This window comes from Rhinatrema bivittatum, chromosome 8 (assembly GCF_901001135.1).
Source record: "Rhinatrema bivittatum chromosome 8, aRhiBiv1.1, whole genome shotgun sequence".
NCBI lineage: Eukaryota > Metazoa > Chordata > Amphibia > Gymnophiona > Rhinatrematidae > Rhinatrema > Rhinatrema bivittatum.
The window spans coordinates 277320334-277333293 of record NC_042622.1 but is presented as its reverse complement, the minus strand read 5'-3'; the positions used below and the strand labels follow the sequence as shown (position 1 = coordinate 277333293).

General features: G+C 42.1%; 1 protein-coding gene across 8 annotated transcripts in view; it reads left to right on the top strand.

The window, feature by feature from the left end:
• The window catches only part of EPS15L1 (epidermal growth factor receptor pathway substrate 15 like 1), a 292668-nt gene that overhangs the window by 148646 nt on the left and 131062 nt on the right, over window positions 1-12960 (top strand). For 4 of the 8 annotated variants that reach the window (XM_029610996.1, XM_029610995.1, XM_029610994.1 and 1 more), the window contains exon 12: window positions 4670-4732. The exons of the other annotated variants lie outside the window; for them this stretch is intronic. In XM_029610996.1, coding sequence (XP_029466856.1) covers window positions 4670-4732 — 63 coding nt within the window. The remainder of the gene's footprint in view (window positions 1-4669; window positions 4733-12960) is intronic. 8 annotated transcript variants of the gene reach the window in all.

The window sequence follows — 12960 nt, the reverse complement described above, 5'->3', positions numbered from 1 at the left end:
GACAGGGTGCAGTGTGGGTGAACTTCAGGCCTAATGTATCTCCCTGCTTGGGGGTTTGGACTAGTAATCCCATTCAAGGATTGTCTTTCATCCCCTGAAACTCTTGAGGCTGTCCAGCTGGTCAGCTATGTCTGATGCTTTGGCACCGCAGGGTCTGTCACTGACCCTGTCATTGTTGCTGATTATTCTTACAAACATTGCTTGGGTTTTCTGCCCATTATGCCTATCAGGCAAACATGGGTGCACTTCTGCAGAAACATTCTGTTCTTTGGATGTTAGTGGACCGCAGTTTCTTTCTGGGGACTTCTCAAACCCCAGTTGGTTTTTTGGTTGTATCTCTAGACTTTTTCCTGTATCCAGGAGGTTCTAGACCTATTTTTATCAGAGTTTCCTGATCCAAAACCCTGCTCGTAATGTTTTCCATGATGCGGAGTATGTTTCTTGCTGGCACTCGCATCAGTCTCCTGCCTTAGGCGCCTCTGCTATGCATTGGGGTTTTGTATCTGTTTCTTTTTTTTTTTTATTCTTTATCAAGTTTCAAAATTAATACATACAATATCACTTGCATCTAGAATTACAGAGTATTGTGTTAAAAGAATTAAGTAAATATAATATATAATCCCTTACTACCTCACAATAATCTGTATATCTTAAAAAGAAAATGAGAAAAGCATTGTCTACTTAATGAGCGCACACAAGATGTAATACAACTATAGAAACATAAGGTACTCACCCCTTATTTACCTACTGCCTGCTCCTCAATCCCAAACAGGGTTCTAAGATGTTCAGGGTTTGTAAACTGATGGTCCTTCCCTTTAAATTTCACATCACACCTGCAGGGATATTTCAACAGGAATTGTCCCCCACTATCAATTACATTTTTTCTAAATGCTAAAAACCTTTTCCTCCTAATTTGTGTGGACCTGACTAAATCTGGGTAAATCCAGATTTTTTGCCCATAAAAGGATTTACCTCTATTCCTGAAAAAATACTTTTGAATATTTTCTCTATCAGAAACAAATGCGAAGGTTACTAACATTGTACCTCGATTTTCAAAATATATTTCTTCCTGGGATTTCATCAGGAAATCTGATATATTCATAGATTGTTCTGTACCTATCTTCAGATCCCTATCTACAACTTCCTCATTGTCTACCACTTTTCCTCTTTCTTTTACTATTGCTTTTGCGTTTACATAAAAAGCTTTTGTTATTGTGGGTAAACATTGTTCTGGTAGTTTTAACACTTGAATCACATAGGACCTAAACAATTCCACCGGGCTCATTTTCTCGATTTTGGGAAAATTTATAACCCTTAAATTCAGCGCTCGTGTATAATTTTCTAGATTTTCAATCTTTTTCTGAATTTCATCCTCTGCCTTAATTTGCAAATTTTGTATTTTTTCAACTTGATCTACCCTTTTTTCAATACTAAGGATCTGTTTTTGTTGACCTGCTAAAATATCAGAATTTTTTTTCACAACAACATTTGTTTCTTGTACTACATCAGCAAGTTTCAAAATAGAAGAATCAAGTTTAGCAATGAAATTCCAAAGAGTCTCCATAGTGATGGTACCAGGTTTTATAATTATTTTCTGGGGATTCTTTTCTTCCACATTTCCTTGTAATAAATGTAACGGTCACTCTTCCAATTTCTTTTCATTTTTTGGTGTACTGCCCTGTTTAGGTATAAACTCTTGAACCTCAGGACTTCCTGATTCAGAAGATATGGTTGAAACTTGTAATCCTTCTGACATCTCTCGAACCTGAAGGGGAGTGCCTGGTAACTCTTGGGGTCCTCCCCCATTTTTACCAGGCGGGGTTGGTATCTCAGGCGCCCCCGGACTAAGTGTGATGTCATTGGCCAAAAGGGGAAGTTTCCGCTCCAAATCTTCCCCTATCGCGGCCCCCTCTACAGGGGTATTTAAGGGTGAGTTTAACCATTCAGCAACAGTTCTCTGATTTGAATCTGCATTCATACCAAGAGGAGGCTTAATCTTTGCCTTTCTCTTGGTGTGGGGCATCTCACAAAGCTGCGCGCGCCCCTTAGGCGTGTGGCTTCGGCAGCGCGCTGTCGGCAGCTTCGTGCCGAAGGGGAGCCCCTTTTACCTCCGCTTCTGGCTCCTCCTTCTTACGTAGCCGCAGCTGATTGGTGTTGATCCGTCGGGGCAGATTAGCGTCTACCCCTGGGTTTCCCACAGAGCAAGTCTCAAAAGAAATATTAAGTCCCGGTGCACAAGAAGAAATTACCTCCACAGGTTAAGATAGAATCTCTCTCTCTGCCTCCGTATCTGTTGTTTCTATGGTTTTCTCTTTATAGAACCCAACTCTTTTCCTGCCTAAGACCCCTTTGTGTGTTGGCTGCCTCAAAGGCAAAAGGGACAGAGGTGGTGCTTTCAGCATGGTGCGAGTTCCTGCTTTGTCCTGCTCAGAGAGCCTATAGCTTGGGATTCACCCATGTGTGAGGACTACCATCCTGCTTGTCCTGGGAGAAAGCAGAGTTGCTTACCTGTAACAAGTGTTCTCCAAGGACAGCAGCAGGATGTTAGTCCTCAGGAAACCCTCCCGCCTCCCCTGGAAGTTGGTTTCTCCATGTATTAGCTGTATTATGGCTGAGGGACTCTTCCTAGGGGCAGGGTGATGACTACAGCTGCACATGCTCAATCGAGCATGTTTGAAAGTTCTAGATTCTTTGAGATCAGTTCCATGCCTGGCTCCATCTGATGTCTCCCATGTGTGAGGACTGCCATCCTGCTGTTCTCGGAGAACACCTGTTACAGGTAAGCAACTCTGCTTTATAAAACTATAACTGACTTCAAATACAGTGAACATGTATGGTCAATACATGCAATAAAAGACCTAGCTTTATTAGTGCTGTGTATGATTAATTAAATAGTAGGAATAATAGGTGAGAGAACTGAGTGCTGCAGAAGTAATTTTATAAATTGATTTTGTTTCTTTTGAGTCCTGTGAAAGAACTAGTAAGGATTAAGCTACAGAATGAAGCTGTCCCACTGTCTGTAGGGACCAGCAGTTTGGTGAATGGATTGTCCATTTTCCTACAGTTTTCCATGGTGACTACCCACAGTACTGTGCATTTTTACTTTACTTGTCTCATTAATCTAGTGTTACTCCAATCCAGTCATAAATTTTTTGACTGGACCTAGAGCTTCAAGCATAGAAATTTAATGAATTACCAGCTGTGTCTTAGGGTGGAGTGTGCATTGGCTTTCCAAGAGTAAAGATTTCTCTCTCTTTCAGTTCTCATGGTTCCCAATTTTATTTTATGCCCATTCTAATTCTTCATGTGCAGGGTGCCCTGTGATTTATTCATACTTGGTTTAGTCAACTCTCCTCCTGAATTGGTTCCTGCTGCCTTTTGACATTTAAAATTATGCAGGAGAGACCACACAAGAAAACAGTGGCCAGAAAATAACATCAGAGAGTCAGATCAGTAATTTAAAGTCACCTCATCCCCAAATTGTTCCATGGATCCATGGGAAATGCTTGTAATGTGTGTAAGACTGTTAATATCAGAATTTATTCAGGGCCAAGTGCATCATTCAGAGACAAGGGGCACCTTATCTCTGAATGATGCAATGTGTGCCTGAGAGAGGGGATTGCCTGGAGAAGCAGGAGGACCTGCCCATTGGTTGTGGTGCACCTTCAGCAATAGCCTCCCTGTTTCTCCTCTATCCTGCAGTTTGAGGGAGAGCCACTTCCTCCCATGCTCTTGTGCCTAGAGTTGTTTGAGAGATAAATCTGGCCCCAAATATGTTGTGCAATTTGATGGATATTTCTGGCTGACTGATGTTGTCATCTCTCTATCGTTGTTTGAAAGTCTTCTTCAGTAATACATTGCTGTAAAATTAAGATGCTTAGGATACCTGTGCACTCTTGGTTTCCACATCTTTTGTGCTCATCATCTGGTTAAAGTGATTTTTTTGGTCATTCCTTCTGTGGTGAAAATGGTGCACAAAGCTGAGGGGGGGGAGGGGTTCATCTCTCCTGAGCTGACATTGTAAAACACTAGAATAGACCCAGACATATGGTGCCTGTTACTTATCTGACAATCTCTCTTCTTTTCCAAGCATTATGAGCATTGCATGTTGATTTTATCACCCAAGGAAGTGTGTAAAATCATTTATTCTAAAATGTTGACCTCATCATTTCCCATTGTGTTTCCTGAAAGTTCCCGTACTCCATTACAAACTTGACATCAGTCCTTGTTCTCTTGATGGTTCTCCTCCTTAAGTACTTTCAACCATTGGCATAAATGGCATACATGGCCATCAAGCAGCCACACATTGATGGAACCTATAAGATTTAATTTTGTCCAAGCGACTTAGCTTAGAGACCTGCTTCAGTAGGTAAAAGAGGGCCTCATCTGGACATTTAAAATAACCCAATGGGGGAAAAAAGAAGTTCAAACTCACTGCTTATAAAATCAGCTTCACAATTTGCTGTTAATTTAAATGGGGGAGGTCCATATTTGAGGTAGTTAAATTATTAAACAGTACCTATTGGTTCTCCAGAATTGGAGGGCTGGAATGTTGCTTCCTTTTTAAAAGTGTGTATAGATCTATACACATTTTTTTTTAAGTAGCAGCTTTTAAATGATGTCTCTTTGTCTGTTTTTCTCTTATCTGCTCTGCCTTTGGTTTCCAAAGACACTGTCAGGTTATTTATCCTCTATAGGAAGTGAAATCACAGCGCTAACAGAAAGGCGGCGTGTGAGTAATCAAAATTTTCCCAAGGAATGCTAATTGGGTTTTTATGTGTAAAGAAGCAGCACTTTATATAAGGAGATTTTTTAATGTATGTATGCATTTTTTATACCTTAAAGCATCAGGGTTGTACCTTTTGCCTACTGTAATTATGGCAAAATCTTTTTCCATTGATAAGCAGGCTGAGTTAGCCATTACATGTGGGTGACATCGTCTGGTGGCAGTGAACGGATTTGTCTCTCCAAGCTAGTAGAGCTTTGAGCTCTACTGAGCATGTGCGGGAGTACCCGCACATGCAGGCATTGCCTCGTGAGTCTCCTCAATCATTTTTTTGTCCAAGCTCAGCACAGATGTGATCTGCCTTTCTCACATTTTTTCTTTAACAATCCTAAAACCTCCTTTGAATAGTTTTTTGGCTGCAGTTTCTTCTTAAATTGCCTTGCTGCTTCTGCAGCCCCACAATAGCACGTTTCAGTGGTACTAAAAAAAAAAAAAAATCTTGACGACAAAGTGTGGGCTTTACCTTATCTGGGCAGAAGGAGAAATCAACTATGGTGAACTATTTTAAGAGCTGTATCTGTGAGAAGTTTGTCCCTCACCATCGGCTGTGGTTTGTATTATTGATGCCTTGGGATCATGACCAGAAGAACTGCTATTCCTGCAGACAAAAGTCTCCATACTCATGGAGGTCTAAGGCTCTTTGAATCTAGGAACTAGAAGGCAAAACGATTACCGGCATGGTTAAAAGGGGAGGTGAAAGAAGCTATTTTAGCCAAAAGATCTTCATTCAAAAATTGGAAAAAGGAGCCAACAGAAGAAAATAGGATAAAGCATAAACGTTGGCAAGTTAAATGTAAGACATTGATAAGACAGGCTAAGAGAGAATTTGAAAAGAAATTGGCTGTAGAGGCAAAAACTCACAGTAAAAACTTAAAAAAATATATATCCGAAGCAGAAAGCCTGTGAGGGAGTCAGTTGGACCGTTAGATGATCGAGGGGTTAAAGGGGCACTTAGAGAAGATAAGGCCATCGCGGAAAGATTAAATGATGTCTTTGCTTCGGTGTTTACTGAAGAGGATGTTGGGGAGGTACCCGTAATGGAGAAGGTTTTCATGGGTAATGATTCAGATTGACTGAATCAAATCATGGTAAACCTAGAAGATGTGGTAGGCCTGATTGACAAACTGAAGAGTAGTAAATCACCCGGACCGGATGGTATACACCCCAGAGTTCTGAAGGAACTAAAAAATGAAATTTCAGACCTATTAGTAAAAATTTGTAACCTATCATTAAAATCATCCATTGTACCTGAAGACTGGAGGATAGCAAATGTAACCCCAATATTTAAAAAGGGCTCCAGGGGCGATCCGGGAAACTACAGACCGGTTAGCCTGACTTCAGTGCCAGGGAAAATAGTGGAAAGTGTTCTAAACATCAAAATCACAGAACATATAGAAAGACGTGGTTTAATGGAACAAAGTCAGCATGGCTTTACCCAAGGCAAGTCTTGCCTCACAAATCTGCTTCACTTTTTTGAAGGAGTTAATAAACATGTGGATAAAGGTGAACTGGTAGATGTAGTATACTTGGATTTTCAGAAGGCGTTTGACAAAGTTCCTCATGAGAGGCTTCTAGGAAAAGTAAAAAGTCATGGGATAGGTGGCGATGTTCTTTCGTGGATTACAAACTGGCTAAAAGACAGGAAACAGAGAGTAGGACTAAATGGACAATTTTCTTAGTGGAAGGGAGTGGGCAGTGGAGTGCCTCAGGGATCTGTACTGGGACCCTTACTTTTCAATATATTTATAAATGATCTGTAAAGAAATACGACGAGTGAGATAATCAAATTTGCAGATGACACAAAATTGTTCAGAGTAGTTAAATCACAAGCAGATTGTGATAAATTGCAGGAAGACCTTGCAAGACTGGAAAACTGGGCATCCAAATGGCAGATGAAATTTAATGTGGATAAGTGCAAGGTGATGCATATAGGGAAAAATAACCCATGTTATAATTACACAATGTTGGGTTCCATATTAGGTGCTACAACCCAAGAAAGAGATCTAGGCGTCATAGTGGATAACACATTGAAATCATCTGTTCAGTGTGCTGCGGCAGTCAAAAAAGCAAACAATGTTGGGAATTATTAGAAAGGGAATGGTGAATAAAATGGAAAATGTCATAATGCCTCTGTATCGCTCCATGGTGAGACCGCACCTTGAATACTGTGTACAATTCTGGTCGCCGCATCTCAAAAAATATAATTGCAATGGAGAAGGTACAGAGAAGGGCTACCAAAATAAGGGGAATGGAACAGCTCCCCTATGAGGAAAGACTAAAGAGGTTAGGACTTTTCAGCTTGGAGAAGAGATGGCTGAGGGGGGGATATGATAGAGATGTTTAAAATTATGAGAGGTCTAGAATGGGAAGATGTGAATCGGTTATTTACTCTTTCGGATAATAAAAAGACTAGGGGGCAGTCCATGAAGTTAGCATGGGGCACCTTTAAAACTAATCGGAGAAAGTTCTTTTTTTACTCAACCCACAATTAAACTCTGGAATTTGTTGCCAGAGGATGTGGTTAGTGCAGTTAGTATAGCTGTGTTTAAAAAAGGATTGGATAAGTTCTTGGAGGAGAAGTCCATTACCTGCTATTAGGTTCACTTAGAGAATAGCCACTGCCATTAGCAATGGTAACATGGAATGGACTTAGCTTTTAGGTACTTGCCAGGTTCTTACGGCCTGGATTGGCCACTGTTGGAAACAGGATGCTGGGCTTGATGGACCCTTGGTCTGACCCAGTATGGCATGTTCTTATGTTCTTATGTAAATCACTCTGGATTCGCAGTTGGTCCTCATCCTGCACTGCAGCCTTGTCTGCCTTGTCAGGAAAGGAATTGAGTGGAAGTTAATCAAATACTCCCCTATTCACTCTGGCCGAAGCTGTGGGGGTCAAGTTCCACCAGTCACCTTGCATCGAAAGCAAAGTGGCATCAATCACTGGAGCCCTCGTAACATGGGACCCTCAATAGCATGGGATCTGCTTAGTGTTTGGATACTTGCTTGATACTTGTAGCCTGGATTGGCCACTGTTGGAAACAGGATACTAGGCTTGATGGACCCTTGGTCTGATGAAGTACAGCAATTTCTTATGTTTATGTCCATTCTAAGTGCAGTGCATCAGCACTGGTGCCATCCGTGCCAACAGCATCGGCGACAAACAGTGCATCAACAATGTAATGTCTATGGTGCATTGAGGTGCACAACATACCAGTGTACTCAGTGCTTGATACTCTGCCACACAAGCCTGCGGCCTCCATATGTGATCCTGCGATGCACAGTGCTAGAACCCACGGCACAGCTCTGATGCATCCAACACAATATTTTCGGCCTGCGCCGGGCTGCTCAACGTGCATCTCCAAAGACCTGTCAAAGCATGCCAAGACATCCAAGGCACCCAAACATTTTACTTCATAAAAGCCATTAATCTCAGACTTTGATTTATCAAGCTGCTTTGCCAATACAGCTTTATATAGCCCATCCTGGATTGATGGTAGAGGGGCTCATATTGCCCCTGCTGCCACCAATAACCAGGGCACTTACCCCTCCTAGACTAGTGACGGATGGACTTTGCCTGGAGATTACAGACCCAGTGATCTCTATAGTACCACTCACTTCTAACAGGCCTTCTATCCTGGTTTGAGAAAAGAATGTTCCACCATCTATACCACATCAGTCATTTGACCAAATCGCAGACTAGAAGATCAAGGAGATGGAAGGAACATTCCAGCCTCTATAGTCTGGAGTACCAGTATTGCCTATAGGGGTGCATTCATCATCAGAACCCTTGCTCAGGCTTTCTTCATTATCGTAGCAGATTCAAGCAGGTCGGAGGTATTAGACCAGGTGGCTCCTCTGAGTCAACCGGAAGCCTCTCCTGGTTTGCCTTCTTCATCTTAGATAAACAACCCTGTACCTATAGGTTCTGATGAAGACTCTGCTGGCATACCCTCAGATCTTTTTCCAGATACTCCGGACCACACCTTTATACCAGAGGATCTGACTTATTCTAAATGTGTGGAAAAGATGAGTACTGTACTGGGCATCCATGTCAACCCCTGATCTGAGCTCCAGGGGCTTCGTCAAATACTGGACACTCCAGCTGAACCAGCAACCCTTCCAATTCACGACATTCTCAGTGCTCTACAAAAGTGAATTTGGGAAACTCCCATTTTGATTATCCCAGCCATTAGCAAGTTAGACCTCAAAGTCAGAGTCCAACAATCATCAGGCTTTGCTGTCATCCAGCTATCTCACCAATCTATAGTAGTAGAATCTGCTTTGAAGAAAGTGAAGAAGATATGCATTCATTCAAATTCTCTTTCTGGAAAAGACCACAAGCTTCTAGATAACTTTGGCAAGAAATTGCAGTGCTCTTTGCTCGTATTACTATCCATTAATTCTTCATACTGCAGTACAGACATGACTGCCTTCAAAAGTTGAAGCCTTTCTTACCTGCCATGGAGCAAGGCAATTACTATCCACAACCATTCCTAGGTGCTGAAGAGGGCATCCACCACCATCTCCAATCAGTATATGAATCTTTTGATTCCATTCTACATACTTTATCAGCCTCTATTGGTGCTAGATATATGGCGAGGCTTTGTACAAGTAGCATCAGTGAGGACATCCACAAAAAACTAATGGACTTCCTCTGCTTGGGCAATAGTGTTTTTGATGAAAAGCTCCATGAAATGGTCGCCCATATTAAAGATCAGAATGTAGAGGTGCAGTTCTCAACAGTTCTTGAATAGCTCTCCACCACACAATGTCACTTCTTTCCATACAGACAACCATAAGTCATTAGGAGGCCTTACCGTTCTTTTCAATAATACTCTTTATCACCCCTTCCAGCCCAGCGACTGCAGTCATTTCTGGCTAGGCCTCGTCAAAGAGAACACCAGCAACAGAAACCTGCACTTCAGGCCCAAACCAAACCTTAGTTTTTGATCCCTCCCAACAATCCATTTCTGTCTCTCCCAGGAGGGGGAAGAATCCAACATTTTGTTGAGGCACGGTGTCAGATCACCAAGGACCCCTGGTCCTTCAAATTGTGCAATCTAGGTACCATTTGGTTTCTCCCTGCCTCCGTCCTTTCTACATTGTTTGGTGCTCCATTTCATTTACTGCTTCTTTGACGAAGCCCAATCGCTTCTCCAAGAATGAGTGATAGAACCAGTTACAGCATCTCAACATGCCCTAGGATTCTATTCTGAATGCTTACTTATCCCCAAGAAAACAAGGGTCTGTGGCCCATTCTCAGCTCGAAATGACTGAACACATATATTCTCTGAGAGAAATTCAGAATGAACTCCTTCAGCATGAATACTACCTTGTATATAGAAAGATGAATGGATGTGTTCCTTGGATCTGAAAGATGCATATGCTCACATACCCGTTAACCCTTTGCATTAATGCTCCCTCTGCTACCAGGCGGATTATTCCCACTTTCAGTATAAAGTACTCCCGTTTGGCCTCTTGTCAGCCCCAAGGGTCGTCACATAATGCCTTGTGTTAGTAGCAGCTCATCTCTGTCACCAGGGAATACATATTTTCCTGTACCTGGACTAATTGGCTCATCACAGAAAACTCAAGGGATAAAGTACTACATTTGCTGAGCTCAACCAGCTTTGAGAAATCAACCATGAAGCCCACTCAGTACCTCAAATTCATCAGGGCTTGCATTAACTTGAATCAGGAAAGAACATTCCTGCCTCCTGACTGAGCAAACACCATGGCATCGCTTATCTGCAACTCTCTCACATCTCACTCGTCTGCGAAGTGACTCTTAATGGTTCTTGGACATATAGCAGTAGCCATCCATGTGGTTCTGCTGACCCGTCTTCACATCTGCTTCCTTCTTTGCAGTCTACATTCCCAGTGGGATCAACTAATTCAAACTCTGTCATCTCCAGTGCAGATCACGATGACTATGAAACGAAAGTTACTGTGGTGGTTACACCCAAGAGTTCTCAAAGAAAGAGTCCTTTTTTGATTGGTCCCCTACAAAATAGATTTTGCGTGTATCAGAACTCTTCAAATGTAAGGCCTCTGGACTCTTCAAGAGAGCTGCTATCAAATCAACTTTCTAGAATTGAGAGCAATCAGATATGCTTTATTAACCTTTGTGCATCTTCTTCAGGGAAACAGCATCCTGATTCAAACTAACAACCAGGATGCCATATTTTATGACAATAGGCAAGGATGAATGGGATTATGGCACCTCTGTCAAGAGGCCCTAAAAATCTGGTATTGGGTGGAGACAAATCAAAAAGCTCTTCAGGCCACTTATCTGCCAGGCATCTCCAACATGCTGGCAGATTGACTAAGCAGAGTGTTTCAACCACACAAGTGATCTCTAAAGCAGTCAACGAACTCTTCAGCTTATGGAGTCTACCATCGGTGAATCTGTTCGCATCACAGCAGAGCACAAAACTAAATCAGATTTTCTCAGATCTACCAAGTGATCACAAGTTGGCTCAAGATGCTTTCCTCCTCGACTGTTTGCTTTTCCACTGTTAATTGCCAGAACAGTGTAGAAAGTTCTTCAGGTATGACCTAGGCAGATATGGTATGCATATCTAGTACAACTTTGCAGCGGTTCTCCTGTGAATCTAGGAATAGACCCTGTACTGTTGATGTAGAAATATGGGATATTATATCATTCTAGCCTTTCAGGACTCAATGTCACAGCTTGGATGATGACTGCTCCATGATGAGGATCTTCATTTATCTAAAGAAAGTGTGGGCAGACATGTCTCCTCTAGGAAACCTTCCACTGAAAGGAATTATGCGTTCAAAGGGCACAAGTACACTGAATGTTGTTTACAAAATACTTTGGATCTATTTTCCCGCAAGCCTATGCATCTCCTGAAGTACTTGCTCCACCTTTCTGACTCATCCTCGCCACCTCTTCTGTACGGGTGCACCTCGGCACTATAGTGGCTTACCATACTCAAGTGGACAGTAAATCAGTCTTGACTCCATTGATATCTTGTTTCATGAAAGGCCTATGGCATGTGAAACCTCCAGTACAAAAACCACCTGTTCCATGAGACCTGAATATAGTAATCCTTTCCCGACTAATGAAGTCTCCTTTTGAACCATTATATTTCTCTTCTCTAAAACACTTGACATGGAAGGTAGTGTTGCTCTTTGTGGTGACTTCAGCTAGAAGAGTTAGCAAGCTCCAAGCTCTCATCCACTATCCTCCAGCATGCAATTCTTTGACAACAAGGTGGTGCTCGATGCGCGCCTGAAATTCCTCCTAAAAGTCATCTCTGCTTTTCATATCAGTCTATCAGTCATATTACCTACCTACTTTCCTAGGCCCCTTGTGCATGAGGGCAGAAAAGCCTTGCATATTCCAGACTACAAAATGTTCTTTGTGTATTACAAGAAATGAACTTGGCCACATCTGAAAACTTCCCAACTATTCATCTCATATAATCTCAGCTGACTAGGAGTAGCAGTTGCCAAGCATATCCTGTCTGTCTGGTTGGCTGAATGTATTCATCATCTGCCAAACTTTAGTGCAGGAGTGGTCAACTCTGATCCTTGTGTGCCACACAAGCCAGGTTTCAGGATATCCGCAATGAATATGCATGAGATAGATTTGCATACAACTCATGCATATTCATTGTGGATTCCTGAAAACCTGGCCTATTTGTGGCTCTCAAGGTCCGGAGTTGGCCACCTTTGCTTTAGCAGAACTGCAGATCACAAACTCTTTGAAGGTTCAGCAAGTGAGAGCCATGGCTATTTTTGTTGCACATCTTTGAGAAGTTTCTATTGAAGATATCTATTGGTATTCTGTTCATATCTTTATGCCACCCTACTGTCTTGATAAAATTTCAAAGGCTGACAGTAAATTTGGACAAGCAGTTTTGTAAAGTCTGGTCTCAGTAGTCCATTCTGCAAAGTGAGGGCTGGGTTGCTTACCAATTAAATGCTCTGCTGCAAACCTCAGCTTGAGACTCCCCACATGTAATGGCTAATTCAGCCTGCTTATCGATGTAAAAACAATTTTGCTTATCGGAAATGGTGTTTTCCGTAGATAGCAGGATGAATTAGCCATGAAATACCCACCTGCCTCCCTGGAGAGTAGACGACATAGCTAGATTAGGTCAGGTATGGACTGAGGAGATTCATGAGGCATTGCCTGCCTGGGAACT